The sequence below is a fragment of the Sardina pilchardus genome, chromosome 15 (genome assembly GCF_963854185.1).
Source record: "Sardina pilchardus chromosome 15, fSarPil1.1, whole genome shotgun sequence".
NCBI lineage: Eukaryota > Metazoa > Chordata > Actinopteri > Clupeiformes > Clupeidae > Sardina > Sardina pilchardus.
The window spans coordinates 3,667,683-3,688,028 of NC_085008.1; the positions used below are offsets into that span (position 1 = coordinate 3,667,683).

The following is a 20,346-nucleotide window of genomic DNA, read 5'->3' on the forward strand; positions in this document are numbered from 1 at the left end:
ATTTCGGAAGGTGATGGGTCGCTGGGATGCGTGGGCCAAAGGGAACCACAGCAGGCGATGGTAGGGCAGTCATAGGGATGGTTTTTAATTTGGGAACCCCAAAATCATTTCAGTCATTTCTCCAGTGGCAGTTAGTCATAGACAGTTGATACCTGAATTTAGATAGGGAGGTCTGGGGGCATGCTCACCCGGGAAAAAAAAAAGGAAAAAATAGGCCTACTGTTTTAATAAGAACTTCTGGCGCATTTTGTCGAAAGAGATAGAAATATTGAGAGTTGCAAACATTACCATCCATATATTATATATATATATATATATATATATATATATATATATATATATATATATAGATGCCTGTCACCTTTAGGATGCAAGAGAGTAATTCGATTATAGGATAGGATATGTGAATGATTATAGGATAGGATATGTGCATGCAATTCATTAGCCTGTTTTTAGTGAAAATGAATGTTCAAAAACCTAAAACTTCAAGAAAATCAAAGTGCTATCAGGAATGACAAGCAGACATGCTGACTAGATAGTTATCTGGAAGGGTAGTTGTGTAGCCTATGTCACTGCTGAATGCCCGTCCCTTGCATACAGAGATTTCTTTGGATTCTCTGAATATTATAATGATATGTACTATAGATGATGAAATCTCCATTTCCATTTTCCAGTACAGTTTTGCAGTGATGAACACATCCACATATTTACTTCCGAGGAACTTGACCTCTGTGACGCCCAATCATGTTGCCAGATAGTTGTGAAATGTTCCTCCTCGTGTCATCTTTACCCAACTTTTCCAGCTTTTTGTTGCCCCTGTAATAACTTTTCTTGAGACATTGGTGACATTAATAGATTGTTGGTTGGTGGTCATTAAAAGATGAGTATGTATGTTGTAGAAAATACATTGGTCAGTCAGTTGGTCAGTTTCAAATACATTGTCTAGTGCTCTTCTTGTAGCCATTTGTGTTTTTTGTGGTTTGCATATTCATCACATTGTGTTTTTGTTGATATGTTTCTAATCTAAAGGAGTTAACTTTTGTGCATCTTCCTGCTTGTTGATTGCTAATGGTTCAGTCAAAGGACTGTGAATATGGTTGTGTTTGGTTGTATGTTCCCCATTCTTGATGTGAGTTCCGCATTCCTCTTTTGACACAGTGGCCCGAGTAAGTTCACTTCTGCCTCCTCACTTAGTCCTCCAACCGGCTCACAATTAGAACCTTCAGAACCGTCTGTCTGATGAGAGAAAAGTATACATGAAAAAAAAAAAAATAAAAATACTCAACTGAATGTAAATGCCAGCAGAGATTTGATTTTGTATTAAGCTGTTGCGATTTTGAACACTGGGTGCAGCATGATTCAGTTTGGTCCTGATGGCATCCCTGTTGTATGTAGTAATGTAGCGCTTGCGTAGCTGCAGCGTAGTTCTGCCGGGTATACTTAATACGTCATTCATTCATTACCTTCGACCAATCACCAGGCTACATTGGCTTTATTAATGACTCTGCCCAGGCACCTGCCTTGTTGCTTTCAGGTGCCGATTTTCGATGTTCCCACCCTCCCTCCCTAATCACCACCAGGTTGGTCCTCGTCCAGTTGTCCAGGGGGTAGGCTTCGCCCCTGCTTCTCGTTCCGGCAGGATTTGCCAGGGTCCGCACACTCAGTGACCTGGACCTAGGACGGGGCCTACGCCAAAGACTCTCATTGTTGCTAATTTCTATTCTGATTAAAATCTTTGTTAACTTCAGTTATGTCTCTGAGTATTCCTGGCTGAAGTAGTAGTAGTGGCTGAGCTTCGTAGAGAGTGAAAGGCAGTATTTAATTGTCCTCCAGCAGCCCCTTTTGGAGTTGCTGAGTTGCCCAAGGTTTTGGTGGGGGAGACAGAAGTAAGGCTTGCGGATGGTGTGGCCAACCCACCAAAGATACCTTTACACCAACACTGCCCCCATTTAGATGCTGTTGGACATCAATGGAGAGAATCTCAGTGTTGGAGATGTGGTCTTCCCAGGTGCTCCAGGTGGAGGAGTTTGGAGAGTTGTTGCTAGAGCATCCCATGATGTCGAAGGCTCTTTTCTGAGGTCAATAAAGGTAGAGGATTATGGGTGTAGTATTTAGCAGATGCTTTTGTCCAAAACAACAAGCAAATAACATCAATACAATAGTTACATGTAAACAATTTAAAGTTGGTAATACTGCATTAAGAATAGCAATGATAACCAATCATGTCAATTCAATCAATAGTTTAATGAAATTATCTAAATACTATAATATACATAATGCAGAAATGGTTAATAAACTAAATGCATGTTTACACAAATATGTAGAGGTCCTTGGGTTGCTCTTTGCTTTTTTCCAGTATGTCTTCAAATTCTTCTGTTTTCAGCCGTCTCCATCTCCTAAACAAATCCTTGTTTTATAGTATTTCTGACTTTGTCGCGACGTATTTCAGATTCATAACAAGGTATTTTAGGTTTCATGTTTTGTATCTGTTTTTGTATCTTTTGTATCTTTTGTATCATGTTTTGTATCTTGTATTGTACACGTTTGTAGCTGCAGCTGTGGTAACTAGCAGAGTTGGCAACCTGGATGCCCAAACACTACTGACTTTATGGTTAGTAGATAGGTGGAGGGTGGTGCATCAGGCCAAAACACAGCATGTAAACTTCAGCATCAGTTGAGGGCTGCAACTTCACTTTTTTAATGACAATATCCTGGCCGGACTGCTGCTGTTAGTGATCTAAGTATTTGAAATGAGCTTGATTTATTGATGTCTAGTGACATATCAGGGCCAATTTATGATTAATTGAAATGCATTTCTTACATACGGTTCCTTTAAGACTATTAGTGTAGGTTGATTCACTGCTCTATTGGTGGGGTCTTGCTATTTTGAGATTGAACACAAGTAGTTCCAGTTAAGCAGCTTTTTGATATACTATAGGCTTTTCAAATGCAGAGAGATTTGAGTGTTTTACCTGAGTGTCTATGGAACATGGATCAGTGAGGTAGGCAAAGGTGTATCCTTCCATTTCCCAGACAGCGCAGCTCATAAGTGAAAGTAGGCTAATTATACAATCTATTGCATTATTAAAGTATGCGTATGGCCTGTTACTGATAGAGCAATGTTACTTGGGTACTGTAATTGTGGTTAATCAAATGGCACTCATAGACTTCAGTAATCCTTTATTTATTCACTCAAATACAAGCATAGAATGTTCAAATGTTCAGATATTCATTATTTTTGAAAAAATGGTTTAGTTTGAAAAGAGCAATGTAGTGCAAATGCATACATTTAAAAAAAACTTGAATGATTGTTTTGTACATCATGAATAATAAAAAAAAGTCTTATAATTTAGTTTCAGTAATCTTAATTCATAATGATTTACAATACATTCAATGAAAGCTGAAACAAACTAAATGTTACTCAAAATTATGCACACATTTGCTATATGAAACTGATATTTTATGCATGTTACAAATCCTATTTATTTATACAAGCAAGTCAGATAAGCCCCTCATGAAAACTCTTCTGTAACTCTTTCTTCTGTAATTCACTGACTGTAATCTGTCGCTCCCTCTCTCAAGCATCAACTGTTATGGTTGGGCCATTGGCAGCACTGGGCTGAGCTGCTGCCTCAACCGCCTCACTGGCTCCCCCTGCTGGTAGCAAGCTGCTACTCTCAGCAGCGGTATCTGCTTCCTTCTCCTTCTCAGCGTCTTCCTTCGACTCTTCCTGGGCCGCCGAGGAGGCTGCTGGCACTGGCGCGGTTTCCGCCGCCTTCTGGTCATCGGTGGTAGTGGCTGCGGGAACCTCATTCACAATCTGCACAGAGTCCACAGCTGGCGCAGTCTGCTTGACCTCGCCGTTCTGCACGGGGAAGGCTCCCCCCATGGCCTGGTACAGGAACTGATAATGTTCCTACGCAGGAGTAAATACAAGATGAAGAAGCAGATGTGAGAAAATTGTCAGTGCTGTGACTTCCTGAGACTGACTGACGCTGTTACAGTAAGTTCTTAGAAAAACAGACATGGAATTTTCCAGACTGAGCAACATATTAAATATCCTCCAAGTGTTTCCAGATATTGTGGTGTTGGTTGACTTACAAATTCGGAGATCATTCCCTGACGTTCCTTGCGTAAACTTTTGCAGACCTGGAAGATGTCAATCAGGTTCTCAGTGTTTGCGCAGTCTACAAGGTTCCACAGGGCACAGAAAATGCCAGTGCGACTAGTTCCGTTTCTGAAAAGAAATAAACAAAACAGTGTCTGAATGAGTAATTCCACTTCCTGTATTTGGTAAGCTACTGTGCACCATTTACCTGCTTCCATTGTAGCATAAATAGCCAGTATTATAACAAGTGCTGTATATTCAATTTGATAGGCCTATATGCCTCTATTTATAAGATGTAGATGATGACCGTTTTAGTTCTTGAAAATAAGCATCTGACATTCAAGCTTTAGATGTAACGTGATGCTTTCCTGTAGTGTTTCTAATACTACTATTAATTCAAACCACGATACATTTTAGTCGTTAATTCATTCTGTTTATGCATTTCTCATGTCCAGGCCTGCATTGGCCGGACCACAACGGTGAGACTCACTGGCAGTGTACCACCACTGGGACGCTCTTGTCCGCCCTGCTGCCGCCAATGCTCTGCTTCATGGCTTTGATCATGTCCATCAGCTCCTGGGGGTTCTGTGGCAAACCCTGCTCTGGCCAGTTCTGGAAGTGGTACTGCTGCACCTGCCGAGCGTCTTTCCTCTGCAGAGGACCAAAGAGGAGACACCGTTAGCATCTGAATTCACTCTGTGTCCAAATTTAAAGGTGGAGTCCACTACTGTATAAAACCACTGCTTGCCAGTTCCATTGAGAAAGCTTGAAAAAGGCCAACTGGCCGAAACGTTGGTGTCAATAAATTTGAGATTAAGTGTGCGGCAACATAATCTTTTTCTATAAGTTACGTTCCGTGCCAGCACCTCAAAGGGTGTGCATTTTTGTTTTTCCTTATTTGGAGTCCACTACTCTGGCAAAATGTTAATAATGGAGTCTACCAGCCAATCAAATTATACGTCTCCCATTTGTGCACCTAAAAGAAGTGTTGATTGGTTTGAATTATACGGTATATGGCTTGTTTTCCATTTACAAAGCTTGAACTTAAACATTCGGTTTACACATGCACATACTGAATGGACCATAAGGATTAGGATAAAATATGTCTGGATTTGAATGACTGTCTGAACCTTAAAGCAACATGTAGGAACTGGTATTTATAGCCCTTGCTATCAATATCCAGTATAGGTATCCTAATGGCACTAAAGTGGTAACTAGCTTGTCAAATTAAATTTAAATTAATACATTTTACAAAAAGAGTCGTGGCCCTTCCAGGTACAACAAAGTTCCTTAGTGCAATACCAGGCAACGTCAGAGACACCATTTTCTGTATTATGAGTCACTGAGTTTGAAGCGGTCATTTGCAGTAAAAAAAAAAAAAAAAAAAAAATACATAGTGTTGCTTTAAAATGGTGTCAAGATTATGTCATGTGATAAAGAAATGATGGAACACCCAGGTTGCAATCAAGAAAATTCCCCTCCTTCATTTCCTCAAAATCGGAAACCAACTAAGTTGTGAAATCGTGTAACACTGCTGTTGCCTTGTGTAACACTGCCACTTTGCCTTCATACAACAGCACACACAGTCCCCTCAGGAAAGCAAACGCAACCAACATCACATCACCTTGGCATGTTGTAGCTGGATGGTCCTCTTGATGTAGGCTGGAGAGGTGATGGGTTCTGCCACCTGTACGCTGATGTCCTTGTAGGTTTTCTTCTCTGGCCCCCAGTACTCGGCACACAGCTCCTTAGATGGGACGCACAAATGAAATCAACACTCAACATTCAAATCAACAAATCATCATGTCATGGCTGAAGAGTGGCTCTCTACAGTATGTCCATATTGTAAAAATGCACCGTGATGTCTGAACAACCCACCTGGTCACCCTCCTTGCACTTGGTGAGCATGACAATGTTTTTGACCTTCTTCTGGTAGACCATCTGCCAGAACTCAGGAACGGTTCCCTCCAGTGGTCCCTGAGCAGCGATCACACTTTTTGGACTCCAGTAGCCCTGAATTCAAAACGAACAGGAAAGAAATCTTGATCAGAATGACAGGTTCAGAGGAATAGTTTACTCAAATAATCTAGGAGAGGATTTCAACATGATTTGAGTACCCTAGGCAAAGACTTACATCAATGTATGAAGCATTGATGTATTGGGTGGACTCTTCCTCATCATCATCAGAGGAAGAGTAGTCATCATCGTCGTCATCATCCTGATCACTTTCACGGCTGGTCTCCTCTTCCATTTTCACTAGAACTCTATTGAAGTCGTCTGTAACCAGCACATACATAACAGCCATTGTAGTTATCTGGCATAATCTATTACAATATAGATTGAGAACGTGACGTAAAACGCAACGCATTTTGGGAATCGGTGGCCCAAAACTTAAGTTGTTTTACTGACATGCGGGAATAACGAAGTGCAGTTGTTGAAATGCCGTTTACCTGCTGTATCATAAAATTCAATAGAGTAACATGAAGCTTATCTTTTATCGTTTTCCAGCGTGGAAAAATAATAGTACACGCCATGTTTCAGAGGTGACAAAAAGGCGAGGAATGGCATGGATAGCAGCAGTAAGGAAGCGCAAGATTATGTTCTGTTTTTCACACAATTTTTTCACGCTTAACTTTCATTACTATCATGCCAGATCATAGACCCAGAACACTAGTTTACATGGGCTGGCATCAGGCGAGCCAAACCTACCCATAATTCTTTGTGTTTTGATGACATTGGTAACATGTCTTAGCAATCTCTATACATGTAATCAATTGGTTGTTACAATTCAGCTGGACACTTATTTCATGGGACCGGCTCAGACCCCATATGTCAGTGTGCTCGTGGGAAGGAGGGAACAGTGCTCACATGGGATGCAGGACGAGTAGCGGTTCTTCTTCTTGTTCTCCTCACTGATTGCAGTGTTGAAGGTTCTCCAGTTTCTGTACTTGGGAAGCCTCTGTAATTTTAGACCACAGGAAAATTATGTAAGCAAGAAGGCTATTATTGAGTATTGAGATGAAAGAACATCAAATGAACCATCCAAACAATTAACCAATCATGTAAATGGATGAACGCACCTGGAACTCTGCCTCCATGAGGGTGGGCTCATCACAGTCCTTGTGCTGCAGTGTGCTGATGGAGGAGTGCAGCTCCACCAGGGGCACCTCTGTGTCTCCAAACTGGTTGAACTCAATCAGAGCTTGGTGGATCAGGATGTACTGGGCCTGGGCAAGCAGATACACACACACATGAACACAAGGAACGGTGAAGTTCCTGAGGTGTTATCACCTCCATCTCCCCACTAAACTTGAATTGAATCTTGAATTTCCCCTTGGGGATCAATAAAGTATCTATCTATCATCTATCTAAACACAGGCAGACACACGCACACACACACACAAAAACACACACACACACACACACACACTCCTCACCTCTACTTGCACCATGAGGCAGCGCTGGCGCCTCATCTTCACCACGTAGCCGTAGATATCCATGACGCCCTCTGCCTCCAGACTCTCCATCATGGCATCGATGCCAATGTAGGTGCCCGTGCGGCCCACTCCAGCACTGAGGACACAACAGCAGAGCAGAGAAAGATCATTACTGGGCATCTGTCAGGTCTACAGCACCTCATTCCCATACTCCAATCCACTCTTCCCTTTCTTCTGGCCTGCTAGCAAATACCAGATCCGGTCTCCCATTTTCTAGTGGGTCATTTTGGATTCTAGCAGCTGTGTTTATTAAGCCTAAGCTTAGTGCTTGCATCCAAACTTTGAGTTTTCTGACAGTCCTACACATTCACACAATCCTCCGGACAACTCAAGGAATTATTTGTAGATAGTGTCATCATGATGGAAGAGAATCCCGTTTTAGTGACGAGGTTCAGAGGACTTTTGGAGGGAACCTCAGCAAGCAGCAAACAAACCGAAACTAAGCTGGAATGAGGAAACCTTCAGTGAATTTCATCACTACCGACCTCACACTCATTGAACAGCGGACTAAATAGGATTTGCCTCTGAGGCTATGGACAGGCTGGTTTTTAGTGATGTGTGTTAAGTGCTTCTTTCTAAAAAAAAAAAAAAAAAAAAAAGAGTGTAACAATGACTACAGCCATATTAAGCGAACCAAGAAAATTGGCACCAGTTCTTACGGCTGAAGAAATAGCCATACCCTTGAACTGGTTAAAGGGACAAAAAAGTCTAGAAAGCCTAAAACTTAAACTAACTTAAGCCTAAACTAAAGCATCTGACACTGATCATGCGTAGTAGTGATGATTTCATTACATACAGTATTGCTGTTCTACACATACAGTACAATGTTTGCTTGAGTTTGAGGAAATGGAAGAGGAGTTTGCTGGTATTTTGTTGATGGAGGAGGAGTTCTGTTGGTGAGTTCTCTCCCTGGTGTTATGTCGGTGTTTGGTTCAAATATCTGATAACTGATGTGACATCATCTAGAGTTACTGATGTTGATGATACCTTTAAGCAATATCAACAACACATTCTTCAATGTACTAACACACAATACCCTCAGACCCATTCTACCAAAACAAGATGCTACACATATTTACACTGTCCCACTTTGGTTGGAGTTATGTGTTTTGTGGTGTAGGATGTTCGAGTGCCCCACCTGCAGTGCACAACGATGGGCCCGCTGAAAAAGTTGCTGAAGCTGTTGACACGGCGACGCAGCTTCAGCAGCTGGTGTGGTTCGCTGGGGACGCCATGGTCGGGCCAGCTGGTGAACTGGATGTGGGTCACCTCTCTCTCAGGTGACTTATCCTTGCGCTGAAACATATGCACAGGTGTGAAAGTGGCAATGCAGGCCCATGCACACACATTCTAGTACACACATGCATATACACATATGCATGTACTGTACATGCATGCATGCATGCACACACAGATATTCATACACACTCTCTTACAAGCATGACACATGGGCATGCAAGTGCTTACCTACAACTTGCACACATACATTACTTTTTTGAGACACATGAACAGAGAGAGAGAAAAGCATACAAATATAACACCAAAAAGGAGATATGCACAAGTTCAGAAATACACACAGAAATGCATCCAGTCAGACACAGTAGAGCATATGCATACACACACACACACACACACACACACACACACACACACACACACACACACACACACACACACACACACACACACACACACACACACACACACACACACACACACACACACACACACACACACACACACACACACACACACACACCATGCACACTAGTGGTTCATGAGGCAAACCACATACACACTGGCTTGCATTGTAATACACAACATGCTAGGTTTTATTTCAGTGTGGTATCACTCTAAGCAGCATTTCCTTGCCTTGGCAGTTCATTTGAAACTAGGTAGTTTTAGTCATCCAAGCATACATATTTTATTGGCTGTTAAAATGGTTATAATGCTAGCCCTGTGACAAGATAGATTAATTCCCTTTAGTATTCAGAATATCAGGATGTTTCTGCACTTATAGTACTGCACTTTTGGAAAAAAAAAGTAGTAATGTAAAATAATTATAAAGTATGTTCTATAAATACTCTATTCTCATTGATTTGCTTTCGAACAGCCACAATTCACCTGTAGATACGCTTGTAGTGTTCTTTAAGGTAGCCTACTTTATTACTCTTTCTTTAATGACTAAATGCCTCCCTGTAAAACTTTTCGATACAAATATTTTGTGAGATACAGTTGTGCACATGTTTTGCATAGCATTGTAAATGGGATCAGTGCTGAAACCTACATGTATTTCATTAATGTTCTTCTCATTTTGTGAACAAGTTATCAAAGTTTTAAACTGCATGTCGGCTACTTCAATGTCAGATATTAGAAAGAAAGAGAGAAAGAAAGAAGACTGACTTACATTGATTATGGTGAGATGACGGATAATGTAGTCGGGACACAGGTCTTCTTTCTTGATCTTCAACACAAAGTCTCCAAAGATCTCCGTTTCTCTGTCCATGGATGGCCAGTACTGGGCACATTTGTTCTGTGTCACCAGAAAACCATAATAAAGAGGTTAATGACAAGCTGTAACCATGCCCTCTGTTTAAGTTTAGGGTTCTTTCATATAGCAGAAGTGAAAGAAACTTTAAGTTTAAAGCAACATACTACAAACATAACTAAAAACATGTGAAAGTACTCATCAAACCAATGTTATCATGGTCGATTCAAGCCAAGACACTTACCCTGTTCCCTTCCTCACAACGAGTCACCATGACAATAATGGAAGACTTCTGCTCCCAGATCATTCTCCAGAAATCCAGCATGGTCTCCTCCTTGGGCCCTGTGCACAGACATCTCATTACACCACACAAAGACTCCCCCTGTACAGCAGACACACAACCCCACCACAGACACCAGACCAGTGGGACCAGGAGTGACCCGCACTCACAGTAAAAACCTCACACAGCCTCACCTTGGGCTGCAATGTACTTCTTCTGTTCCTTGAACCCCTGCAGAGAGAGAAAGAGAGACAAACACTCAGAGATTTCACCCATGCACAGATGGCCTGGAGTCCATAACATGAAGGTAGGCTGAATAAACCATCATAGGCCGCATTTCCCAGATTCATTAAGAAGCTTTAGAAGATCTTCTTAGGAGCGTTCTTAGAACGTTCTTAGAGCGCTTCTAAGAAGATCTTAGCACTTAAAGGAATAGTTCGGTATTTTACACTTTAAGCCCGTTTTCTGTATTGCCTACCATGAAAACAAGTGTTTGACACCGAAATTTTGACAATTGAGCCTGTTTGTGGAATTTGGCAGCTTTAGAATGGCGCTCTGTATGGCTTAACATTGCTCGCTTTGTGCATGGTCTATTCTGTCCTTAAAACACCCCTACACGTTGGTTTTTTAAAAATGTGCAGCTCACCGAGTGATTACTGGTCTTCAACGATCTTCTATAGCAAGTTTAGCAGCGAAATACAGCTTCTGTCATCTTTTATCAGGGATTTACGAAATCCCGGAAGTACTTTTTCAGATACCTCACAACCGTGTGAGCTAATATAACGCAACATAATTTGAATTTCACTGCCATAGAAGATCGTTGAAGACCAGTAACCACTTGGTGAGCTGCACATTTTTTAAAGACAAACCTTTAAGGGTGTTTTAAGGACAGAGTAGACCATGCACAAAGCGAGCAATGTTAAGCCATACAGAGCTCCATTCCAGGGGCGTCACTAGGCATGTTTTACTGGGGCATGTGCCCCTGTAAAAATAAGTTGTGCCCCAGTAAAAAAAAAATCTTACATGTACACAAACGACGCAGTGCCCCAGTAAACATGTACACAAACAGTGCCCCAGTAAACCTTAATTCCTAGTGACTCCCCTGCTCCATTCTAAAGCTGACAAATTCCACAAACAGGCTCAATCGTCGAGATTTTCGTGTCAAACACTCGTTTACATGCTAGGCAATACAGATAACGGGCTTAATGAGTAAAATACCAAATTATTCCTTTAAGAGCTTCTTAACGAATCTGGGAAATGCAGCCATAATCAATAACATGTCTGGAGAGCATAGGATTATACTGTAAAAGAAGCAGAATGCTGATTTGAAAGTGAGCTGTTCTCACCTCAATGAAGCTGGCATTGATGTAGTCCGCACAAGCTTCTCCCCCACCACCAGAAGCTGACAGTTGAACTCGGTTGTAGTCATCTGCAAAATGGACAGTATAATGCACGTATTAAAGTATAATAAACACTGACTAAACAAAAATGTTTCTATCTATTTGCTTAAAATTGCACGTCAAATTTATTATTTTATTCCTTGATAACAAAAAAGTAAAAGATCACTGCTCATCCGTGTGAGGTGCAGGATCTAGTATAAACTTGTGGAATTTTAGGAAGAATCCGCACACTTCAGGTCTTTGTGCAAAAAACTGCTTTACTGAGCAAGCTTTCGGTCGCTAATTGCATTACTGAGCAAGCTTTTGGTTGCTGCCTGATGAAGGTCTAGCGACCGAAAGCTTGCTCAGTAAAGCAATTTTTTTGCACTTACCTGAAGTGTGCGGATTCTTCTTAAAGTTCCTTGATAACAAAAACATACTTACAAGGAAGGATGTCAACATAACGGTTCTTTGTTTGATTTTCGGGATTCTTGGCTTCTTTAACAGTGTAATTGCTGAAAATCCTTGGAATGCTCTACAGGCAGAAAGGCAATCAAGCAGTGATTAAACCAACCAACCAATCAATCAATCAATCAATCAATCAATCAATCAATCAATAAATCAATCAATCAATCAATCAATCAACCACCCATGCAAATAATAGTGCATGAATGCATCAGTAGAACTATAAGGTATGCACCTGAAATTCTGCCAAGAAGAGGCGGCCCTCATCGGCGATCTTTTTCTTGTAGACATCTAGGAGGCAGTCAGCAGCGATGGGTTCCACTGTCATTAAGGGGTCTGTGTAGGTATGACATTGTAAGATCATAAGTACAAATGAATGGATTGTGAATCACTCTTTGCCTCTTTGACTTTCACACACAAAAAGATTCACTTACTTGCTGAAAGTGGGATTACTTCGTCAGAGTGGTCACGGCTAGGGTAAACAGGAAGAACACGATTTCTGTTTCATGAACATTTTTCCCCACTGCATAATTTTACCACACTTCTTGTTTTTTCCTTACCTTGTTTGATTGCTATGTGTTTGTTTGTTATCATATATGTGTCTAACTCATTCTAAAGAGACAAGGAGTTTGAAAAAGGTGTAATAGATAGTGCAGCATTATGTATTAGTATGTATGATTATGATTATGATTGTGATGATTGTGATGATTATTATTATTATGATCATTATTATTTGTATTACTACTATTATGCTTTGAGGACACAATGAGCACATTGTGTGAGCAAATACAAAGGAATACATTGCAAGATATCTTAGCAAATACTCACTTATCCTTCTTTCTCTGGAGAATGTAAATTTTATACAGAACAAATAGGAGAGCGATGGAAGTCAGGATTATGAGAAAGGCCAAGATTCCAATGACAGCTTTGTCATTATCTGCAAATAAATTTGCAATTTACTTCATATGGTTACAATAATTGGTAACAATACACAATTGCAGTGAGCCAAAACAAGTGGGTCTCAATACAATTCATTCATTTAATTAATTCAAAATAAATTAAAACAAAGAGTTTATGCTTCACAATGGAAAAAAACAGTATAGTTAGTACTTAAAAGCGTTTTACTGTATTTGTGTGTACTTGTTTGCATATTACAATGAATATAGTAAGTAGTATAAAGTTGGGACGTTGTGTAAAATGCACAGTAATAGTCTGCAAATGTCGTATATAATCTGTAAAGTCACATTTATCTGCAAAAAAGCCACAGGCAAATGTTGAAAATGACTAATTTGATTATTTCATGGAAAAGATTATATTAATTTTGAATTTCATAACAGCAACATGTTTAAAAAAAAGGTTGGGACAGGGGAAGGAAAACAAAAGGAGAAACATTTCACAACTACTATAACTAGGGTAACTGGCAGCATGATTATGTGTAAAAGTTAGCATCACAGAGTCACAGAGAAGTAAATATGTGGAGCTATTCATCTGTGTAGACAAGTTATGAAACAATAGAATTATAATGTTTCTTATCCAAAATTGCAAGGTATTTGGAAATTTCATCAAGGGACAGAACTGAAAATAAATATTGGATGACCAAGGTCTTTTAATGTAGATCAAATCTGTTTCTCTAAAGAAAACCATTGTGGGATCAAGAAAATGGTGAGCTCCCAATTCACAGATGTTATGTAAACCTTACCATACGAAAGAAAAAGTATTTAGACATGATACAGAACTATCACCATTTTATCTGGGTCTGATCTGGGTAAAGTGGAAAAAGGTCCTGTACATCATTGAAACAATGGACCCCCTCTCTAGCTGAAGAGGAGAGGACTTATCCAAGCTTATCCAACTTATTGTGCTCAGTTAAAACCCCAGCATCTTTGATTGTGTAGAGGTGCATTTGTGCCTACAGCATGGGCATTTTGCACATCTGGCTAGGCACAATTCTGAATGATGTGTACAGGATTTGAGAAGCATACTGTCACTGAGTCAATACCTTTTTCAGGGAAGACCTTGAATATTTCAGAAAAGCAATACCAAAATGATTATGTAAATATTTAAACAGTATTTATCAAAAAGAAGAGGAAGAGTCTAGGTGCTAAAATGGCCTGTCTGCAGTCCACACTTGTCAAATTAGGTGCATAATGGTATGTAAAACATGATTAAGAATACCCATACTGTTCAGTAGCTTCATTTTCAACATTTGATGAGTTGCTTGTCCTTTTTGCAGCTATAGTTTTACAAGATTGGTATAATCACATTTTGTTTTTATTTGCATTGTACATGATGTCCTAACCTTTTCTGATTTGGTGTTGTACTTACATGATGTGGATGCTGTTTTTGAACTTGGATCTGACACCAACCCTTCACCATTCACTGATCTAACCTGTATAGAGATAGAGACAGCAGGATATAGGCCTATGTGTTTTCCAAGTCAGCTACATTGAACTTTTCATGAAAATATATGTAGTGGCATACATACCTCCACTATGTATTCTGTTGAGTAGCTGAGGTCTTCAAACTTAAAAGAGCATTTACTGCTATTTGTTGTCTTAATTCTGATTCCCCCAGAAAGTAATGTTGCATTGTAACTTCCAGTGGTACCAAACCACTGGTTGATGGAGCCACATGTTACAAGTAACCCATTATTTGACGGAACTTTTATTGTGGGTACCCCTGGTTTGGTAGGGTCTATAAAAACAACAACAAGCATTTCATAGACTGAACTCTACATGTATTTGACTTATTGTTATTTTATTCAATAATAATATTTTATAAAATAAATTGTTCTATTATTTCCCATATAAACTACACATCTAGATAGGTTGTTATTCTGGCTCAGAACATCCAACTGGAAAGTTCAAAGTTCAAACAGATTGCACTCACTCACAAGCATAGCCTGATATCAGTTTATGGAATGGGAACCAGGGTGGTTCTGACTCACACAACTCTGGATCAAGCCGTTCAAACCAAATATTGCTCAATTGAATCCACAACACACACACAGCAATGCTGACTCTAGAGACAAATCATCCCAACAGAAAAAGACATGCTAGAGAGTCTAGAGGAATACAATTATATAAAGTGTCTTGAAGAGCGCCCCTCTTGAGGAGAAAATGTGATCCAGTGCCCTATCAGGCACCCTTTAATGACATACAGTGTGGATAATAAGAATTTGAAGAGGAATATGCTATCTTTAAGGACACCAATTTTCTTTGTGAATGAAGAATGTATCGTAAATAAATGTTCTTCCTTAAAGTATAGGGGGCATCAGTATTTTATCCTATGTTAAATTCCCATAGAGTCAGGCAATTTTAAAGGCCACTTAGTTCATGGATGTAGGATACTATGCATCCTGATGAAGTTCCCTTGGCCTTTGGAATTAAAATAGCCCCACATCATCACCATTCACCATACCTAGAGATTGTTTCTTCTATCAGGTAGCCTATTAGCTGGTTTGATTTGCATTGAACTCAATGAGCATCAAACCCACTAATAGGCAAACTAAAAAAAACACACTACTTTAAGGAAGAACATCTATTTATTTATGACATCCTTCATTCACAAAGAAAATTGGTGTCCTTAAAGCAACACTAAAGCACTTTTCCTCTGTCGCACACGCGATTTGCTTATCCAGCAAATAACAGACAAGGTAGAATATGTTACATGATCTTATGAAAGTATGATGTATTGCGACATCGAAGCAAGTCAAATTTGTAGTTTCTGATGTCTCATTTCATCGAACTACAGATACACTACCCCACCTCATAAAGTTAGTGCGGTTATCGCCAATAAAGGGCTGCAAAGTGAAAGCAGAAGTGCTGTTCACCCTGTTACGAGATGATGAACCGTTGAAATGATTTTGGAAACATTATTTCAAGGTACGAAAAACTCTTTAGTGTTGCTTCAAAGGTTGGATTTTAATCATTTTTAAGGCATTAAGATACATTTCCAACAGATAATTGTACATCCTTCTTTTTATTCCACTGCTCGGTTGAGTTCCCCATTGTCCTGCGTTCTATAAGGGTGTGCATTAACTTTACGCACGGCTATGAAGTAGTTCCATTGTTTTTGACCGTATCACACTTGAATATTAATTCGCCAAACTCGTTGTGAAGTTTAAATGCACTGTCACGTTACATAGAAGCTGTAACATACAGACGTTCAGATCATAGTAACGTTTAGCATATGACAGAGGTGTCATTTAGCTAGTTAGGTGGCAGTAGGCTAGGCTAAGAAAAATAGCAATCTTTCAAAGTTAACGTTCATCAGAATCCTGTGATGTGCCAGCTTGACAACGGGAGATTAGAACTTTTCTACTTTTCTAGACGGAACGTCCCTCCGCTTTGCGTCGGGCCGTATCACCGTCTAGGACGTGCATTAACTTTGAATAACCGCACGGCGTGTCGTCCATTATCCCGTACTTAGTCAACTCAGCATGAGTTCAAATACTTATTCTGCCCACTGTAAACGTTCCATGCATTCCAAACGGGTCTCCTTGTGATGGAAAGGGATGGCATTGAATTGCCCCTATGCTGCCCCTTCATGACCAAAGGGTCTTCCAAAGGGTTTTTCAAGTAGGCTACAAAATGCAGTGGAATGCGTGGTGAGAGATCATAAGGAAATGGCCCCCAGAGGAGAAAATGTGATGTGCCATGTTGGCACCTTTACAATGGGACAAACTGGATATCTCCTACAGCTGTTTTTTTTAGGGCCCGAACACCGAGGTGCGGCCACTAACCCTCCATTTGCCTCCCTCTCTCTCTCAGCCCCATGCCTCTCTCCTCCCCCCTCATTCTCTTGCCACACACACACACACCCTCACCATCTCCCATGTCTCTCTCCTACCCCCTCCCCCATTCTCTCTCTCCCTTCCTGAAAATGAATGGCCAGAATTGTAATGAGTTGGTCAAGAATGACAGTGTGATGCAAAGTAAAAAGTAAAGACATAGATATAGATATACAATGAAACACATAGTCACACACAAATATTACATGAAACACAAAAACACAATGATATCCATATGCCCAAACTGCTAACCTGGTCTAGTGCCACCAGCTGACCAAATAGGAAATGTGACAGACATTGACAACACCTTGGTTAACTGGTCTGAAACTTTCTCAAATATTAGATACTATGATAAGACTGAATCTGACATGCCTAATTCACATGTCTGGTATTGCCCCCCGTTCCCCCAAGCAGGTAGGCTGGAGGCAGATTTTTTGGATAACTACCAGCTGTTATCTGCATTGCACTGTATATTACAAAATATATGTCATAAACAAATGGCTTGGAAGCATATCATTGTACCCTGTTTGTGGTGTAATGCCACCTGGTGACTGCCATCAATGTAAAACATCTCACCTGACAAGAGGTGAGAAAGGCTTAGTTCACACTGGCAGTCGAAATCGGATGTCTTGCATATCCGATCAGAACCTGATCTTTCTGACTGACTGTTCTCATTGCATATTGCAAGTGATCACATCCGATCTTGGTGTGCAATGCTCAGATTCGATTCATTAGGTAGAGCTGTACACAACCAAGTCGTCATGGATGAAAGTGGATTTATTTTTGATATTTTCCAACTTATTATGCGTAGCCGCGGCGCAAATACCTCATCACCCTTAATGTTACAGTTTTCCATGTTTCACCATAAAATGATGACTTGAGTCTGACGTTGGTTTTTGTTTTGCTGGTAGCCCTGGCGCACGCGCTGAATCAATCAATCAATCAATCAATTCCGTCACTCAGAATTACGTTGCAATTGTTTGTCGCAGTGCAAATGGCGAAAGGGGCACGTTGAAATCTTATTCAAGTGGTTCGACTCTTCAGATTGAGTCTTATCCGATAGTAAGTGATATTGAAACCACCTCCGTATGTGGTGCGAATCAGCATTGAAAAAATTGCATTTAATGCGGTTTTGTGCCGTTCAGATTACCCAAAATTCAAGCTAGATACAATCCAGATAAGCAAAAAATCAGATTTCGACTGCCAGTGTGAACTAAGCCTAAGGCTGCGTTCAGACTGTCAGCCAAAATCCGATTTTTAGCCCATTCAGATTTGTATCGGATGTCACTTTTGAAGTCTGAACAGTGACATGTCACATGAAATCCGATTTTTGCAAAACGGTTGCAAACAGGAGGTAGTTTCATATCACATTCGTATCAGATATGGACAGATGCGTCTCAGTCTGAACAGCTCCCAACACGCAGATCGGATTTGACTGTCCGTGACGTGATTTTACGTGCGTGACCGCCCACCTATTTCGAGTTGTGGAGCAACGTTACGGCTATGTCTTTTGACCATGTTATATTAAACGTGACTTAACAATAGGCTACTCAATGTTAAATATAGCATTATACAGTCTCTGCTCTGTTTCATGGAAGTTAATGGAAGCAAGAATCCACATTGTTCTATTAAATGGCGTTAAATAATTAAATAGCCTTCCAACAGTTTGAAGCGGAGCTTGCCACTGATTAGTTTCGGTTTCTGTCGCGCAAATGCGCACACGTATGCATGTGTAGTGGGTAGGACGTATGCGATTGGAATTGCACCTTGATTGGATCAGGTGGGTGCCACTTGGCGCTGCCCTGTTAAATATAGCCGCGTCTTGCGGTGTCTGATTAGTGCCTTTCGCAGAGATGGGAGTAAAGCCTACCTTACATTGACAGACTTTGCAAAGATTTGGAAAAGATTTTTGAAAGACTACAGTCTCAGACCCTCTCACATCTAAAGACAATTCATTGAGTTTTAGTCACAGTCTAGTCACAGGCCAGTCTCAGATTAGGATTTTGCAAAGACTGTGGGTCACTATTTACAAGACTGCTGCTAGATTCCTTCAAATTATTTCCATCCTGCAATAGGCTACACGTCATCATTAACAGGAACTCACATGATAGCCCACTCATATCATAGTCATTTTTTCGCGTTTCTGCAGCATTGTTTCATGTGTGACATCACTAACAGATATAGAGTTGTTCTGTCACGTAGAACAGCCGACTAATAAATTATAAGAAATGAAATAACAAATAATCATAAAGGCTACAGCTGTCGTCTATTTTGCCCCTTCCTGTTTCATGTTCGCGCAAGGTTACTATTGGTTTTTAATGGTCACGTCACTATTTGCATGAGCCACGACTGAAAAGACTTCCGATAATATCAAACATGTTTGATATTGTCGTAACGGCAAAACTAGAAAAAGACTGCCTCCGACGGACTTAAAACCGCTAAGATTGGCACCTTACACTAAACGATTTAGATGACGGGAGCGCGCCGAGATTCTAGTACAACTTCCAAGATTTCCGCCCGATTTTGGAAATGTAGTCGCCGACTGTTAAAACAGACCAAAATCGTGCAATGTAAGCCAGCCTTTAGTCACACATATGCAAGTCTCAAGTAAGTCTCAAGTCTTAACCTTCAAGTCTCAAGCAAGTCCCAAGTCGTTTTTGTGAGGGTCGAGTCAAGTCAAGTCAAGTCATAGCTTAGGTCGAGTCAAGTCAAGTCAAGTCATAGCTTAGGTCAAGCAAGTCACAAGTCAAGTCATATGATAAGCTGGAAGACAACCGTCTTAAAACTTGAAGAGACGGCAGCCTAAGTTTTATGTAGCCCTCCTTTGCACAAAAGGGCTAACAAATAGAAGAAGGGGATATAAGGCTAAAATATAATTATAAATGCTCACTAGGACCAGCAGGATCAGAATTACTAGGAACGACTACAGGGCCTGATGTACCAAATTACCAGACAGAGTACTCAACACGGTAGTTTATCATGGGAACAGCAGCTCATGTTTTCATTGAATAATATTCCATTAATAAATACCATACGGAAATGAAATGCAGACACTTCTATGTTATATACTACGATTTACTCTTGAAAGTGGCCCATTTCTCATTTATGTCATACATCTCTCATATACGTACATACATTTACAGTAATAGGGTTTGTGCATGTTGTTTGGCTGTTATACTTTATGATTTAACAAAAATAAAAGCAGCTAGCGCTAACAAACTAACAGCTACATTGATGTGGTAGACCAGGGATGGGCAACTTTCATGACTAAGAGGGCCACAATTTTTTATCATCACCATCAGAGGGCCAAATGTGGCTGCACACTTTCGCACATCAG

General features: G+C 40.4%; 1 protein-coding gene across 1 annotated transcript in view; it reads right to left on the bottom strand.

Annotated features, from left to right (window-relative positions):
* Nucleotides 1–3,163: 3,163 nt before the first annotated feature.
* Nucleotides 3,164–20,346, bottom strand: part of ptprc (protein tyrosine phosphatase receptor type C) — a 36,014-nt gene continuing 18,831 nt past the window's right edge. The window contains exons 16-35 of the mRNA XM_062555650.1: nucleotides 14,703–14,911; nucleotides 14,543–14,606; nucleotides 13,046–13,154; nucleotides 12,652–12,689; nucleotides 12,453–12,553; nucleotides 12,197–12,287; nucleotides 11,720–11,802; nucleotides 10,568–10,604; nucleotides 10,338–10,435; nucleotides 10,013–10,138; nucleotides 8,744–8,901; nucleotides 7,546–7,681; nucleotides 7,189–7,335; nucleotides 6,977–7,067; nucleotides 6,243–6,385; nucleotides 5,987–6,121; nucleotides 5,733–5,855; nucleotides 4,599–4,759; nucleotides 4,102–4,237; nucleotides 3,164–3,916 (exon numbers count right to left, since the gene is read on the bottom strand). Coding sequence (XP_062411634.1) covers nucleotides 3,578–3,916; nucleotides 4,102–4,237; nucleotides 4,599–4,759; nucleotides 5,733–5,855; nucleotides 5,987–6,121; nucleotides 6,243–6,385; nucleotides 6,977–7,067; nucleotides 7,189–7,335; nucleotides 7,546–7,681; nucleotides 8,744–8,901; nucleotides 10,013–10,138; nucleotides 10,338–10,435; nucleotides 10,568–10,604; nucleotides 11,720–11,802; nucleotides 12,197–12,287; nucleotides 12,453–12,553; nucleotides 12,652–12,689; nucleotides 13,046–13,154; nucleotides 14,543–14,606; nucleotides 14,703–14,911 — 2,525 coding nt within the window. The 3' untranslated portion in view covers nucleotides 3,164–3,577. The remainder of the gene's footprint in view (nucleotides 3,917–4,101; nucleotides 4,238–4,598; nucleotides 4,760–5,732; nucleotides 5,856–5,986; nucleotides 6,122–6,242; nucleotides 6,386–6,976; nucleotides 7,068–7,188; nucleotides 7,336–7,545; nucleotides 7,682–8,743; nucleotides 8,902–10,012; nucleotides 10,139–10,337; nucleotides 10,436–10,567; nucleotides 10,605–11,719; nucleotides 11,803–12,196; nucleotides 12,288–12,452; nucleotides 12,554–12,651; nucleotides 12,690–13,045; nucleotides 13,155–14,542; nucleotides 14,607–14,702; nucleotides 14,912–20,346) is intronic.